The sequence below is a fragment of the Somniosus microcephalus genome, unplaced genomic scaffold, assembly GCF_052327205.1.
Source record: "Somniosus microcephalus isolate GS21.2 unplaced genomic scaffold, FLI_Smic_1.0 unresolved_chr3, whole genome shotgun sequence".
NCBI lineage: Eukaryota > Metazoa > Chordata > Chondrichthyes > Squaliformes > Somniosidae > Somniosus > Somniosus microcephalus.
The window spans coordinates 50856962-50874095 of record NW_028225181.1 but is presented as its reverse complement, the minus strand read 5'-3'; the positions used below and the strand labels follow the sequence as shown (position 1 = coordinate 50874095).

The 17134-nt window shown below is 52.6% G+C and overlaps 1 protein-coding gene across 1 annotated transcript in view; it reads left to right on the top strand.

The window, feature by feature from the left end:
- LOC147091432 (tyrosine-protein kinase STYK1-like) overlaps positions 1 to 17134 on the top strand; it is a 94863-nt gene that overhangs the window by 32483 nt on the left and 45246 nt on the right. Inside the window, exons 3-4 of the mRNA XM_085976784.1 lie at positions 10527 to 10612; positions 14551 to 14682. Of these exons, the coding sequence (XP_085832910.1) occupies positions 10543 to 10612; positions 14551 to 14682 (202 nt within the window). The 5' untranslated portion in view covers positions 10527 to 10542. The remainder of the gene's footprint in view (positions 1 to 10526; positions 10613 to 14550; positions 14683 to 17134) is intronic.

Below are 17134 nucleotides of genomic sequence, written 5' to 3'. Positions count from 1 at the left end.
GTCTCCCCCTCCTCTATACAATCATTCCCGGGCCATCACCACCCCCCACCGCGGAACGCGTCCCTATGACCAGGCGCCCGCGCTTCCCCATCATGACTCCTCAACAGCGAGGTCTCCCGCAAGTGAACTTCGGTCAGGATAGTGCTGGGTTGGGGGCCGTGCCCCACCCAGCTGGGGCCATCTCCTCCCCGTAGGAGGAGTAGGCAAGTTCCCCTGCACTCTGTCCGTTTTTTCCCGAAGTTCGCTGTGGGGTCTCCTGGATTCGTCCAGTGGCGAGGTGATCCCCAACATTCCGTATCTTCATTCGATGCCCAGCTCGGGCTGGGCGAACATGGCTGCTTCATTTTCCCATCTCCTGCAAAAACTTAAAAGGGACATGGAGCCAGGCCTCACTGACCTGCTGCCTTAGGTGGAGACATGGTCGGGTCCCTCGACCTCGGACCAAAAATACAAACATTTGGCACACATGTTAACTTCAACTCTTTAAACTTAAATTTAAAACTAGTTATATCAACAAAACTTAAAATACACCTTAAAAGCACGCTATTTACACACACATAGGTATAATAAAGATGCCGTCCGTCTCCGGACGGCCAGCCTAATCTCTGGCACTGTCACAGATTGCTGCTGGCTGCAGCGAAGCTGGACTGCCTCCTGTCTCTGGTCCCTCGCAGCTTATGGCTGTTGAGTGGGGGCCTCTGTTCTCTGGCTTCTCCCTGGCTCGGGAGACCGTCCTACTCCACTGTAAAGTGGGTGACCATTCTTTCTTAGGCTGGGGCACCTGCTGAGACCTTCTGAGGGGTGTCTCACTGGGGGAAACTTTGGCTGGCGGACCCTGAGCTTAGGTCACAGCCCCAGCTGGCTGGGAAACTTCTCCCCCATATCCAAATAGCCCACACTGGATAATGTACCTGGCAGCCTGCCGGTGCAAATCTCTCTCTGGGTTTGTCTGCTCTTCCCTGCCCACTCCTGTGCTGGGGGCAGGTATACTCTCACCACCCGCTGCTGGTGGCTGGAAATTTTCCTCCCCATGTTTAAAACCTGGTGTCAGCTCCCTCCCTATGTCTCCTGCAAGAGGGATTGCTATCCCGGCCCCCCCCCCCCCCCCCAGGGTCCCACATCATGGGGGGGACCACTCTAGAAGCGGGCTGGGAAGCTGGTCCCTTTAAACAGGCCACAGTGCCTGTCTTTGCAGGCGGTGAACTTGAACTTGCCTTGTACAATTTTTCTGAATTTCTCTGTGCCCCATCCCTGCCTGTAATCACTGCCACTGGCCCGGACCCATATGGGTCCCAGAAAGTGCCTGCACGTGCACTCTCTTTGACCAGCATACCGGCCAGTCATTGTGGGGAGGCAGAGGTGGGCGAGGGGGCTGCAGCACCATTGATGGCTGCTACCTTTCCCTGGTTGGTCAGGAGAGACCGCATTGCTTCCAGTAGCGACTCGACTGAGGCGGGGGAGATTCCTGTCTCTACCCTTTGGGCTGGGGCTGGGGGATTCTTTCCCTTGCTATCCTTCCAGGGATTCTTACAGTCTTTTCTCCAGTGACTGTCTTTCCCACACCCATAGCAATTTAACCTAGCCTGGGAGGGACTGTTCCCCTCCTGGTGCCACTCTTTCTTATACTGAGCCCCAGGTTCAACCTCGTGGAGTTTACCCTTTTGCTGGGGGCTCTCACCATTCCTCCCATTCCTAAATGTCACCATGAGCTGCCGATTACAGTCTCTTCGGTTACTAGGGGGTCTCGGGGGTCAAACCAAGCGTTGGCCTTTGCTCTTATCTGGGGCAGGCAATTGTACACCAGGCAACGAAGCCATTGGGTCCGCTGCTGCTGGTTCAGCTGTGCCCTATCTTGTCCCCCTGTACATGCATGGTTGCAGACTGGCCACAGCCTGTCTGCAAATGCCTGTGGAGTCTCCCCTTCCTGCTGCAGGGTTCTCCCTACGCGATCGAACGGATTGCCGTCGTTCGCACCCATGGCTTCCAGTATTTCCTGCTTCAGGTCCTCAAAACCCGGAGCTGTGGGCTGCTGTCTTGGGATCTCTAATTCCCTAGCCAGCCTTTCCCCGGGTGTTGCCTGTGGGGCGGTTTGATTTGGGCTGCCAGTAAAATCCAGCTGACCTGCCTTCGGGCTGATCGCACAAATCGTCCCCTTTGCTGCTTTTAAAGCCATGTTAAGGCTTTCTGGCCTAGAAATTCAGTGGGTTTTGCGCCCAGTTAAGGCCCAAAGAGGGCCTCTGCGCCAGTAGAGGAGGTTGCGCTGATATTGAGCTCGGCGGTAATGGCGGCGGTAGCCGGTAGCGCTGCGCCGGCACCGATGACGTCATCGGTGTGCGCAGTGCCCCGTTTCCGCCCCGATGCCGGCCCGACCACCATATTCAGTTGCCGCCGCCTCCTCCGTGGCGGCCGCTACTAACATCCGGAGACCAGGGCCTTACTGCAGCCTTAGTGGGGCGCATAAAGCTGGAGGTGCGGCCGGCCGCTTTTTCGGCGGCCGCCTGCCCGCACCTCCTTCCCCGGCCTCCTCCACCACCCCCCCCCCGCGGCATTGCCGGCTGCTTTCCGCGAGCCCGGCACTTCTCCGTGGTGCCGGGCTCATTTGCCGGCACAATCCAGCGGCGATCTCCCCGTTGCAGGCACCTCCACCTTAAGAGAAGGAGGAGGCCTGCAGTACCGCAGCCTGCCGCACCGCATCGGGCGGCGCAGCGGCACCTAGAGCGCTGAAATTCAGTTTCGGCGCCCCAAGCGGGGACGGGCACACCCTGGAACAGCGCCCGGTTCCGACTTGGGGCGCAAAAACTGAATATCTCACGGGCGCAACTGGCTCCGCGCGCAGCGCTAACTTTTGGGCGCAAGCCAGCTGGCGGGCCCAAACTGAATTTCTAGGCCTCTATCTCTGCCCTACAGGGGCCATGATCTGCTTCACTAAACCTTTGGGCGCAGGCCAGCTTATAAGCTGTCCTTACTTCCCTAAACCTTTCCTCCTGATCTTTTACTTCTGAGATGAGGCGGGCATTCTCTTCCCGCAGTCTCATCTCACTTTTCCTGGTCTCAGTGACTTCCTGCACCAGGCGCTCCACAAATGCCTGGCATTTTTCAAACTGGGACTCCCAATTCTTGGCCTCCTTAACCTCCTCCTGCTCCCTCATCTCATCCTTCCTAAACCAGCCACCTATACCCCGATAGGTCAGCCTACACACTGCTGCTAAAATTCGCAGGGCTACCCACATACTGAAAACGAGAGAGACAATAACTGATGCTTTCTCTAGATCCAGACCACTTATTAAATCAAAAACTGCCTCCACTCCTACCTGGCTCGCCATTGTAAGGGTTTGGGGGCTTCTTTAAACTGGTTTAAAGTAATTTTCCTGGTCTTGCAAGACCAATTCCAATAAAACCAATTTTATTACAGCGGGGCACGAATCGCTACCCCTCCTTTAGTTCTGAGTGGAGGAACTTATAATTAATGATATTAAAACGGAACACGTGGTTTGGATGAGAGAAAAAAATCAAGTTTTATTACCTAAATAAACTACAATCAAAAGAATAAACTATCCCACACGCACACAGTAATTACAGTAAAATTGCTTAAAATGGGGTAAGGCAGATGGCAAAAACGAGGGGTAAGTGACTACAATGTTGATTAAACAATCTTAGCAATATCCCCTTAAATTACCATCCCCCAAACTCCTTAACTAGGTTGTCTTGTTGAGGAGTCAGAACACCCTGCTCACCTGTGGTCCAGCGAAGTAAGAGAGCGAGAGAGATAGCTTCTCAGCCGCTAGCTTTATACCTGGTGAGGCCCCTGCCGTTCTGCCTTGCAAGGGCTGTGTGCAAAATTCCCCACCCAAAGGGTCCAATACACAAGAGAAAGCTGCGATTGGCTAACTTAAAGTGGTTAGACTGGGTTAATGTGTCTTCCGGAGCTCCCTGGGCTGAAACTAAAGAGAATGCAACAGCCCTATTGTCCAGCGCTGGGTGATTTAAAACCCATTCAATTGTTAAACGTTTCCCATTCAAGGTACAAAAGTCTCTTCTGCAGTTTAGATGTATCCACTCGATATACAAACAAATGCTAATAGCATTCGATTGTCCTTTGTCTTCGGCCATGTGGTGACAGCCATTTATACCCCTGGAAATTTAAAAGCACATCACCCAGGGATTCTTTAATCAAAAAAATTGATCATCAGAACTGTAAATTATTGCGAATTCTTACAGGACTCCTCATCCACCCCAAACTGTGGGACTCCTCACCCCCAAACAGTGGAACTCCTCACCTCCCAAACTGTGGGGACTCCTCACCCCTCAAACTGTGGGGACTCCTCACCCTCAAACTGTGGGGACTCCTCACCCCCCAAACTGTGGGACTCCTCACCTCAAAAACTGTGGGGACTCCTCACCCCCCAAACTGTGGGACTCCTCACCCCCAAACTGTGGGGACTCCTCACCCCCCAAACTGTGGGGCTCCTCACCTTCCAAACTGTGGGACTCCTCACCCCCCAAACTGTGGGGACTCCTCACCCCCCAAACTGTGGGGTCTCCTCACCCCCCAAACTGTGGGGACTCCTCACCCCCCAAACTGTGGGACACCTCACCCTCCAAACTGTGGGGACTCCTCACCCCCCAAACAGCGAGGACTCCTCACCCCCCAAACTGTGGGGACTCCTCACCCCCCAAACTGCAGGGACTCCTCATCCCCCAAACTGTGGGACTCCTCACCCCACAAACTGTGGGGACTCCTCACTCACCAAACTGTGGGGACTCCTCACCCCCCAAACTGTGGGACTCCTCACCCCCCAAATTGTGGGACTCCTCACCCCCCAAACTGTGAGACTCCTCACCCCCAAACTGTGGGACTCCTCACCTCCCAAACTGTAGGTCTCCTCACCCCCCAAACTGTGGGGACTCCTCATCCCCCAAACTGTGGGACTCCGCACCCCCCAAACTGTGGGTCTCCTCACCCCCCAAACTATGGGGACTCCTCACCCCACAAACTGTGGGGACTCCTCACCCCCCCAAACTGTGGGGTCTCCTCACCCCCCAAACTGTGGGGACTCCTCACCCCCATACTGTGGGGACTCCTCACCCCCAAACTGTGGGGACTCCTCACCTACCAAACTGTGGGGACTCCTCACCCCCCAATCTGTGGGGACTCCTCACCCCCCAAACTGTGGGTCTCCTCACCCCCCAAACTGTGGGGGCTCCTCACCCCCCAAACTGTGGGGATTCCTCACCCCACAAACTGTGGGGACTCCTCACCCCCAAACTGTGGGACTCCTCACCTCCCCAAAATGTGGGGTCTCCTCACCCCCCCCCAAACTGTCTCCTCCCTGGGTCAATGACCTGACATGGTGACCCTTCCTTTGTGAAAGGCGGTATTGTTGAGTCTGTGTTTACAAATGCACTTATACTGAATAACAGGACACAGACTACAGAAGTAAGTAAACAGGTCTTTAGTGATTGAGGGTCAGGGCGGAACTGAGGTACGCTTTGCTCCGCAGGGTTTATATACCGGTGTGGTCACCACCGGTACTACAATGTACAGGAGCCATCAAAAGGTAGTCCATCACCTTAAGGTATCCTCTTAAGGTAGTACAGGTTACATACACTACAATTCCTCCCCTTTTAGCTTAACAGTGGACACCCCAAATTAATACACTACATGGATAACATATATACAATTTACACACAAGAACTGTTCAAAGATTCAGTCTCTGAGGAGGCCTCCTGATCCGGCCCGGATAACCCGGATCCTTTCAAGGATCTCTGGCTCCCGTTGCTGGGGTGACTCATCCATTTGATCTCCTATGGATTGAACATCATCATGTACGTTCGAGTCTGAGGTAGATGCTACAGGCTCAATAAATTCTTCAACTGGTGTCTCTGCCGTAGACATGAGGTCGACCCTTGTTCTCGATTCCACAAGTTGGTCAGCATGACGTCGTATTATGCTCTCTCCAACGTCTACCGTGTACATCAAGGGTCCTTGTCGTGCATGAATTGTCCCAGGTTGCCATTTATCATCCCTATAGTCCCTGGCCAACACTGGTTGTCCTATTTCAAAACTACGAGTGGCCTTTTTATTTACATGCTGGAATAGCTTGTCTTTGACTTCCCGTCGCACATTGGGTTTTAACAAATCCAACCGGGACCGCAACCTTCTGTTATAGAACATTATGGCCGGGCTTTGATTTGTCACTGCATGCGTGGCGTTTCGATACGCCATTAGGAAATTGTCCACCTTGTGTTGTAGTGGAATATGATCTTCACTCATGGCCTTTATTGCCTTTTTGAACGTTTGTACAAATCTCTCGGCCAACCCATTTGTAGCCGGATGATATGGGGCAGATGTATAGTGTTTCACCCCATTCTTTTTCATGAATTTCTGGAATTCTTCTGACACGAACTGTGGTCCGTTGTCTGAACATATTTGCTCCGGCAATCCATTCCTTGCAAATATGGTTCTTAGAACTGCAATCATCTTCTCAGAGGTAGTGGTCGACATCTTAATCACTTCTGGCCATTTAGAATGTGCGTCTACTGCTATCAAAAACATGGAATCCATGAATGGACCTGCAAAGTCGATATGCACACGCTGCCATGAGGCTGAAGGCCATTCCCACGGATGCAGCGGTGCAATTGGAGGTGCGTTCTGAACTTTTTGGCACACTGAGCAGCTTTTAGTCAGATCCTCTATCTGTTGGTCTATACCTGGCCACCACACATAAGCCCTAGCAAGGCTTTTCATCTTGACTCCCCCCAGATGACCTTCGTGCAATTCTTTTAGAACTCTCTCCCTTAATTTAGGAGGAATAATCACCCTTGTTCCATACATCAATGTTCCTTGACATACCGACAGCTGTTCTCGTCTGGCTGAGAATGCTGGTAACAGTGGTTCGCCATGTGCTGGCCATCCCTTCACTGTCAAGTCGTAGACCCGAGACAGTGTCGGGTCATTTCGGGTCTCTCTCTCAATACCCGCATTGGTGACTGGTAAGCATTCGATGATGGTCGAGTGAAATATCTCGACAGGGTCAACTGCCGGTGCCTCTTCCGCTGTAGGTAGTGGCAGGCGCGACAGCCCATCAACATTACCATGTTGCTTTGTACCTTTGAATTCAATATCATATTGATGTGCCCCTAGAAAAAGGGACCATCTCTGAAGCCTCTGCGCCGTCATTACCAGAACACCCTTCTTAGGGTTGAAAATGGAAACCAACGGCTGGTGATCTGTCAGCAGCGTAAACTTTTGGCCTTGCAGGTAATGGTTACATTTCTTAACTCCCCACACGAGGCTGAGAGCCTCCCTATCTATCTGAGCATAGTTGCGCTCAACGGAGGTCAATGATCTGGATGCGAAAGCGACTGGCCTTTCCGAACCATCTGGAAACTTATGTGAGAGCACTGCCCCGATACCATATGGAGAAGCATCACAAGCTAAGCGAATAGGCAGCGTTGGGTTAAAGTGAGCCAACACTTCCTTAGAGGTGATCAGTGCCTTGCTCTTTTGAAAAGCCCGCTTACAATCATCGCTCCACTTCCATGGTATTCCCATTTGCAAAAGAGTGTTTAGCGGGTGTAACACCGTGGATAAATTTGGAAGAAACTTGTGGTAATAGTTAACCAACCTGAGGAACGACCTCAACTGGGACACATTTTCCGGTGCTGGAGCTTTGACAACAACTTCGATTTTGTCAGGTGACTTATGGAGCCCCTCCTGGTCAATGACGTGCCCGCAGTACGAGATTCACTTTTGAAAGAACTCACATTTCTGACGATTAACTCTGAGTCCATATTCTTTCAATCTGATGAGCACCTGCTCCAAATTCGCGAGGTGATCCTTATCGTTATCTCCTGTAATCAGGATGTCGTCCAGGTAGCATTGTGTGCCTGGGATTCCCTGCAATACCTGCTCCATGGCCCTTTGCCAAATCGCTGGAGCTGATGCCACTCCAAAAACCAGCCTATTATACCGATATAAGCCCTTATGTGTGTTGATCGTGAGATACTGACGTGATGCTTCATCAACTTCCATCTGTAGGTACGACTGCGCCAGGTCTATCTTGGTGAAGTGTTTCCCGCCAGACAGCGAAGCGAAGATATCTTCAATCCGCAGAAGCGGATATTGCACCGTGTGAAGAACTAGATTAACAGTGATCTTGAAATCGCCACAGATGCGAACCTTCCCAGGTTCCCCCGGCTTGTTGCTCAACGAACGCTTCATGACAGGAACAATGGGTGTGGCCCATTCGCTCCAGTCCACCTTGGACAGTACCCATGAACGTTCTAGCCCTTCCAGCTCTGCTTCCACAGCAGGTCGTATTGCATAAGGCACCGGTGTGGCTTTGAAAAATTTTGCGTTTGCGTGTTCTTCAACCTTGATGGTTGCCATAATTCCTTTCAGTGTTCCAAGTCCCTGTTGGAACACCTCCTTAGCATCGTCTAATATTTTGGACAGTCGTTTAGGTTTGACGTCGTCCTCCTTACAGGAATCTACAGTCAGTGCTTGTATGGAATGCCAGTCCACATTTATTCTCCGGATCCATTCCCGTCCCAGTAGTGGCGGACCTCCATCAGGTAACACATACAAGTCCATTTTCTGACTTTCTTTACGATTGTAGGCCACATTTACTTTTATCTTTCCTTTGGGGTATACTATTTGGCCCGTGTATGTTTTCAATACAATCTCCGTATCTCTCAGGGGAATGTGCGAGAATAACCTTTTGTAATCTTGCTTATTCATGACCGTTAATGCCGACCCTGTGTCCAATTCCATCTTCACTTGGACTCCTGCTATCCGGAGCATGACCCAGATAGTTTGGTGGTCTGCTGTGTTACCCACATTATGTATTTTCAGACAACCCAGTTCCTTACTGCTGGAGTCTGAATCCGTCTTCTGTTCATCCGAACTGTTCTCTGTCACCTTGTGTACTTTTTTGTACTTCTCCTGCGGTGACTTTTTGCTGCTGGTCTTCTTTCCTGACCGGCATACTCTCGCTATGTGACCAAGTTTGCCACATTGCCTGCATTCTTTGTCTTTGAACCAGCACTGGTTCTGGTCATGCGTTGTCCTTCCGCAACGATTGCACTTTACTGCGCCCAATGCCATTTCATTGGTGCTGAATTCCAGTGGCCTTTGCTGTATCTCTGCAGCGCCCCGTGCTGCTGCCTCGTGGGATGCTGCAATGCTGAAAGCTTTGTCCAGCGGAAGATCCTTTTCCTCTAGCAGTCGCTTCTGGGTTCCTTCCCTTAGGAGCCCACACACAAATTTATCTCTCAGTGCGTCTGCTAGTCCTGTTCCGAACTGGCAGTACTTTGATAAATTGCGCAGTTCTGTTAGGAATTCAGCGTTGCTTTCTTCTTTAAGTTGAATTCTTTTGTAGAAACTAAATCGTTCCGCTATCAGCAGCGGCGTGGGGTTTAAATGCTCTTGCAGGATAGTAACAATATCCGCAAAACTCTTCCCTACCAGTTTGTCTGGGGTTACAAGGTTCCTTAATAACCCGTGCGTCTTCGCACCCATCGAGTTTAATAGGGTTAGTGCTTTCTTATCCACCGGTACCTCATTCGTTGTACAGTAAACTTCGATGCATTCCACATAAGTGGCCCAATCTTCCACATCGCTATCAAAAGCAGTGATGTTACCCGTTTTTGGCATCCTTGTTGAGTTTCCTTTCCCTTCGGATATTATTTAATATGATGACTTTTTTTTATTTTTTTATTTAAGATGGCGGCTTTTCCCGTGCTTGGCGGCTTTTCCCGCGCTTGTCTTCTTCCCCCGCCGACTCAAGATGGCGATTCCCGCGCTGTTGCCGTCCACGCCTCCCAGCGGTCCTTTATTTTCCTTGCGCTGCTGCTCTTGTTGCCCCACCGCTCCCGCGGTCCTTGTGGCCATAAACGCTTTTCTGGCTGCTGCGCGTCTCTGCCCCGATTGCAGTCCGGCCCCTGACACCGGCTGCTGTCGTGTTCTCCGCCCTTTTCGTCGTTTTCCCTCCCCTTCTCCCACTGACAACTCGGCCAACTTCCCCCCCCCCCCCGTGCCGCTCGATCGGGCTTACCCGCCACTGTCGTAGAAGGGATGATCACTGATGTTGGACTTCGTGGCCAGAAAACCAACCCAGGTTCCCGATGGCCTCCCGTGCGATGCAGTGCTCAGCAGGATGTTGAGGGCGGATGCCCTTTTTCGACGCCCGTTTCTGAGGACGAAGCTTCCTTGGATGCAAAACTGCCGCTAGGTAAGATCAGACTCGTCGCCACTGTTGAGTCTGTGTTTAGAAATGCAGTTATACTGAATAACAGGACACAGACTACAGAAGTAAGTAAACAGGTCTTTAGTGATTGAGGGTCAGGGCGGAACTGAGGTACACTTTGCTCCGCAGGGTTTATATACCGGTGTGATCACCACCGGTACTACAATGTACAGGAGCCATCAAAAAGTAGTCCATCACCTTAAGGTACCCTCTTAAAGTAGTACAGGTTACATACACTACAGGTATAGAAACGGGGGTTCTGACTTTCTTTGTTAGGTCGCCGGAGTTGGGGATGGCGTACGCTGACCTCAGATACTTTGGCCGCTCGATTCTGCAATGCCCGGATGACGATGAACTTTGTGGTAAGTTCCATGTGGAGGGTGTGAGGGGCGGCGGGGGGGTTGTGGGCGCGGGGTAGGCTTGTGACAACGAGCGTGCACCCGGGAGAGATAACACGACCCCCTCCCCCCCCCCCGCCCAGCGCAACTCGCGTGGACTCTCCCAAAGACCCCGCCCCACCCCCAGGGGCAAGCGCCTCGACTGGGCCTCCTGTTCCCTGTCTCTCGACCTCCCTAAATCGAGGCTTCCATCCCTTCCCAGAATCACCGCGGTTCACCAGGTCACTCTCCATCTCCTGCTTCCCACCCATCCCCACGAGAATCAGAGTCCGTTCTTTCTCTCTCTCTCTCTCTCTCTCTTTCTTTCTTTCTCTCTTTCTTTCTCTCTCTTTCTTTCTCTCTTTCTCTCTCTCTTTCTTTCTCTTTCTTTCTCTCTCTCTTTCTCTCTTTATTTCTTTCTCTCTTTATAAAAGATGTAATAGCAGAGCACTTGGAAAACAGTGACCGGATCGGACAAAGTCAACATGGATTTACAAAGGGTAAATCGTGCTTGACTAATCTACTGGAATTTTTTGAGGATGTAACTGGTAGAATAGATAAAGGAGAACCAGTGGATGTGGTGTATTTGGACTTTCAGAAGGCTTCCAATAAGGTCCTGCATAAGAGATTAGCGTGTAAAGTTAAGTCACATGGGATTGGGGGCAAGGTACTGACTTGGATAGTGTTGTGTATGTACCTTTAAGAGAATAACTGGTCTCAGACTGCAGTACCGGCAGTGACCACCCCTGTATAAAAGGCGCTAGAGAGCCTCTGTTGTTTAGTTTCGTTATGGACTTCCACCAGTAAACATCTGTTTGTTTTCACTCCTGCTAGTCCATGTCTAAATCATTCACGGACTTAACACTGGCGACGAGTAAAGAAACGAACTTACCTGCAATTCAGCAGCAGCTCCGACGACGTTGTTGAAGGTCGGAGCCAGAAGAAAGAAATAAAATAGAGGCCATTGAAACTCGAGAAACGGGCGTCGACCGTCAATCATCGGGTTCAAGGCTTTGCAGGAGCGACTTTCCAGAGCCAGGCTGGGTTCCTCGGTCCGTGGTTTCCCAGCTAATCGGGCTGGTGGCAGGTAGTGCTCTGATCCTTCCTGGGCTGCGGCGGGCTGAAGCTCGATCGGGTGGCCTTTCAACGGGGCCGGGCAGCGAGTCGGGAAGCAAAGAGAGAGAGAGAGGGTGGAGCACACAGGGCGCGGCCGGTGTTTCGAAGCCGGGTAGCGTTCGGACCTCAGAAGAGGGAGGGAAGTGTCCCAGAGGGTTCGCTCCACGACGGGAAAATAATAAAAGAAAAAGAATACGCGCAAGAAACCGTGGAAAGCAGCGCTAACAACAGCAGGGAAGAAGACAAAGCGCGGGAGGTGCCATTTTGTTAAATCGGGGAAGAAGGCAAAGCGCGGGAGGCGCCATTTTAGATTTGCAAGATGCCGAAGACTGGCTGTATCACTGCTTTTGATAATACATTAGAGGACTGGACCACGTATGTGGAAAGAGTAGAGGTATATTTCGAGGCAAACGATATAGCGGAGGGGAAAAAGGCATCGAAATTGTTAAACTTAATGGGCGCTAGAACGTACGGCCTATTGCGGGATCTGATTACTCCAGCCAAACCGAAGGCGAAGAGTTTTAACGAAATTGTTGCTGTTCTACAGGAGCACTTAAACCCTGCACCGCTGTTGATAGCAGAAAGATTTAAATTCCACAGGGGAACTCAGCACAAAGATGAGAGCAATGCTGAGTATCTTACGGAACTGCGCAAGCTATCAAAGCACTGCCAGTTCGGAGCAGGACTGGCAGATACCCTACGGGACAAATTTGTCTGTGGACTTCTGAGTGAAGGAACACAGAAGAAGTTACTCGCAGAAAAAGAGCTGACGCTAGATCAGGCTTTCAGCGTGGCAGTATTGTATGAAGCAGCAGCCAGGGAAGCTGCAGAAATTCAACAAAAACCACAGGAATACGGCACCCACGAAATGACACGGGGATTTGCAAAATGTTATCGCTGCGGCAGAACTAACCATGACCAGAAGGACTGCTGGTCCAAAGACAAAATATGCAGACAATGCGGGAAGATTGGACACATTGCACGAGTTTGTAGGTCTGGGAAGAAGACCAGCGACAACAAAAAGGCTACTAAGGAACCATACAAGAAAGTACAAAAGATGACAGACAGTAGTTCCAAAGACCAGTTATTCTCTTAAAGGTACATACACAACAGATAGAGAACTGGTTGGCAGACAGGAAGCAAAGAGTTGGAATAAACGGGTCTTTTTCCGAGTGGCAGGCAGTGACTAGTGGGGTACCGCAGGGATCGGTCCTTGGACCCCAGCTATTCACAATATATATTAATGATGATCTAGACAAGGGAACTAGATGTAATATCTCCAAATTTGCAGATGACACAAAGCTCGGTGGGCGTGTGTGCTGTGAGGAGGATGCTGAGAAACTCCAGGATGATTTGGGTGATTGGGTGATTGGGCAGATGCAATATAACGTGGATAAATGTGACTAGATGCAGGAAGAATGTTCCCGATGGTCGGGGAGTCCAGAACCAGGGGTCACAGTCTAAGGATAAGGGGTAAACCATTTAGGACAGAGATGAGGAGGAATTTCTTCACCCAGAGAGTGGTGAACCTGTGGAATTCTCTACCACAGAAAGCAGTAGAGGCCAATTCATTAAATATATTCAAGAAGGAGTTGGATATATTTCTCAAGGCTAAAGGGATCAAGGGGTATGGGGAGAAAGCAGGGACAGGGTACTGAATTTGGATGATCAGCCATGATCGCATTGAATGGCGGAGCAGGCTCAAGGGGCCGAATGGCCTACTCCTGCTCCTATCTTCTATGTTTCTATGTTTATTTCTCTCTTTCTCTCTATTTATCTTTCTTTCTATGGTTTACAGCATGGCGTAGTCACGGACCCTTCCCTCCCTCGTGATAACCCTTACCCTAGCGATGACCCTTCCCTTCCTAACGATGACCCTTCCCTCCTTCGTGATGACCCTTCCCCTAGCGATGACCCTTCCCTCCCCAGCGATGACCCTTCCCTCCCCAGCGATGACCCTTCCCTCCCGAGCGATGAAACTACTCTCCCCAGCAATGACACTTCCCTTCTCAACGATGAACCTTCTCTCCCTAACGTGACCCTTCCCTCTCTAGCCTTGAACCTACTCTCACTAAGGATGACCCTTCTCTTCCTAGCAATGAACCTACTCTAACTAGCAATGACCCTTCCCTCCCTAGCGATGAATCTACTCTCCCTAGCGATGACCCTTCTCTCCCTAGCGATGACCCTTCTCTCCCCAGCGATGAACCTACTCTCCCTAGCGATGACCCTTCTCTCCCTAGCGATGACCCTTCTCTCCCTATCGATGAACTTACTCTCTCTAGCGATGACCCTTCCCTCCCTAGTGATGAACTTATTCTCCCTAGCGATGACCCTTCTCTCCCCAGTGATGGAGCTACTCTCCCTAGCGATAACCCTTACCTACTAGAGATGATCCTTCTCTCCCCAGCGATGACCCATCTCTCCCCAGCAATGGAGCTACTCTCCCTAGCGATGACCCTTCCCTCCCTAGTGATGAACCTACACTCCCCAGCGATGACCCTTCTCTCCCCAGCGACACAGCTACTCTCCCTAGTGATGACGCTTCCCTCCCTAGCGATGAACCTACTCTCCCTAGCGATAACCCTTCCCTCCCTAGTGATGAACTTATTCTCCCTAGCGATGACCCATCTCTCCCCAGCGACGGAGCTACTCTCCCTAGCGATGACCCTTACCTACCTAGAGATGACTTTCCTCTCCCTCCCAACGACCCTTTCCTCTCTCGTCCCCCTCCCTTCACGACCCCTGATCCTCCCCCTCAACTCCTCCTTCTTGAAGCTGACCTTCTCAATGTTGCCTCCTTCCAGTGGTTCGCAATTACGAGCCGGAGGTGATCATCGTTCCCGTGCTCCTCCTGGCTGCATCCTTCCTCGTAGGTGGCTGTATCCTGTGGATGGTGTGCCGTCGGAAGTCAGAAGAAGGAAGTATTCCGCCGACAGGTAGGGAATGGGGCCGTGGGCATCACCGCTTCCTTCATTCCAAACCCGAGACCCCAAGGAAGAACTTTCGACCAGCAATATCGACCCGTTGCACCCCGAAAAAAAACAGGGTCATTGAGAGAGTTTGGGTCCGTCAGTCTTGCTCTCTCTGAGTCAGAAGGTCGTGGGTTCGAACCCCATAGTCCCAGGCCGAGATTCCCCAGTTATCCAGTATTGAGAGTGCAGTGCTCCCTCAGTACTGCCCCTCCGACAGTGCAGCACTCCCTCAGTACTGTCCCTCCAACAGTGCAGCACTCCCTCAGAACTGCCCCTCCAACAGTGTGGCGCTCCCTCAGCACTGCCCCTCCGACAGTGCATAACTCCCTCAGTGCTGCCCTTCCGACAGTGCAGCGTTCCCTCAGTACTGCCCCTCCGACAGTGCAGCGCTCCCTCAGTACTGCCCCTCCGACAGTGCAACGCTCCCTCAGTACTGCCCCTCCGACAGTGCTGCGCTCCCTCAGTACTGCCCCTCCGACAGTGCAGCGCTCCCTCAGTACTGCCCCTCCGACAGTGCTGCACTCCCTCAGTACTGCATCTCCGACAGTGCAGCGCTCCGTCAGTACTGCTCCTCCAACAGTGCAGCACTCCCTCAGTACTGCCCGTCCGACAATGCAGTGCACACTCAGTGCTGCACCTCCGACAGTGCAGCACTCCCTCAGTGCTGCCCCTCCGACAGTGCAGCGCTCCCTCAGTACTGCCCCTCCGACAGTGCAGCTCTCCCTCAGTACTGCCCCTCCGACAGTGCAGAGATCCCTCAGCACTGCCCCTCCGACAGTGCATAACTCCCTCAGTGCTGCCCTTCCGACAGTGCGGCGCTCCCTCAGTACTGCCCCTCCGACAGTGCAGCGCTCCCTCAGTACTGCCCCTCCGACAGTGCAGCACTCCCTCAGTACTGTCTCTCCAACAGTGCAGCACTCCCTCAGAACTGCCCCTCCAACAGTGTGGCGCTCCCTCAGCACTGCCCCTCCGACAGTGCAGAGATCCCTCAGTGCTGCCCTTCCGACAGTGCAGCGTTCCCTCAGTACTGCCCCTCCGACAGTGCAGCGATCCCTCAGCACTGCCCCTCCGACAGTGCAGAGATCCCTCAGCACTGCCCCTCCGACAGTGCATAACTCCCTCAGTGCTGCCCTTCCGACAGTGCAGCGATCCCTCAGTGCTGCCCTTCCGACAGTGCAGCGATCCCTCAGCACTGACCTTCCGAAAGTGCAGCGCTCCCTCAGCACTGCCCCTCCAGCAGTGCAGCGATCCCTCAGTACTGCCCTCTGACAGTGCAGCGCACCCTCAGTACTGCTCCTCCGACAGTACAGCGCTCCCTCAGCACTGCCCCTCCGACAGTGCGGCGCTCCCTCAGTACTGCTCCTCCGACAGTACAACGCTCCCTCAGTACTGCCCCTCCGACAGTGCAGCACTCCCTCAGTACTGCCCCTCCGACAGTGCAGCGCTCCCTCAGTACTGCCCCTCCGACAGTGCAGCGCTCCCTCAGTACTGCCCCTCCGACAGTGCAGCGCTCCCTCAGTACTGCCCTTCCGACAGTGCAGCACTCCCTCAGTACTGCCTGTCCGACAGTGCAGCGCTCCCTCAGTACTGCCCTTCCGACAGTGCAGCGCTCCCTCAGTACTGCCCCTCCGACAGTGCAGCGCTCCCTCAGTACTGCCCCTCCGACAGTGCAGCGCTCCCTCAGTACTGCCCCTCCGACAGTGCAGCGCTCCCTCAGTACTGCCCCTCCAACCGTGCAGCGCTCCCTCAGTACTGCCCCTCCGACAGTGCAGCGCTCCCTCAGTACTGCCCCTCCGACAGTGCTGCGCTCCCTCAGTACTGCCCCTCCGACAGTGCAGCGCTCCCTCAGTACTGCCCCTCTGACAGTGCTGCACTCCCTCAGTACTGCGTCTCCGACAGTGCAGCGCTCCGTCAGTACTGCTCCTCCAACAGTGCAGCACTCCCTCAGTACTGCCCGTCCGACAATGCAGTGCACACTCGGTGCTGCACCTCCGACAGTGCAGCACTCCCTCAGTACTGCCCCTCCGACAGTGCAGCGCTCCCTCAGTACTGCCCCTCCGACAGTGCAACCCTCCCTCGAGACTGCCTACTTGATAGTTTGTGATGGGACTGTGTAGAGGGAGCTTTACTCTGTATCTAACCCGTGCTGTAACTGCCCTGGGAGTGTTTGATGGGACAGTGTAGAGGAAGCTTTACTCTGTATCTAACCCGTGCTGTACCTGCCCTGGGAGTGTTTGATGGGACAGTGTAGAGGGAGCTTTACTCTGTATCTAACCCGTGCTGTACCTGCCCTGGGAGTGTTTGATGGGACAGTGTAGAGGAAGCTTTACTCTGTATCTAACCCGTGCTGTACCTGCCCTGGGAGTGTTTGATGGGACAGTGTAGAGGGAGCTTTACTCTGTATCTAACCCGTGCT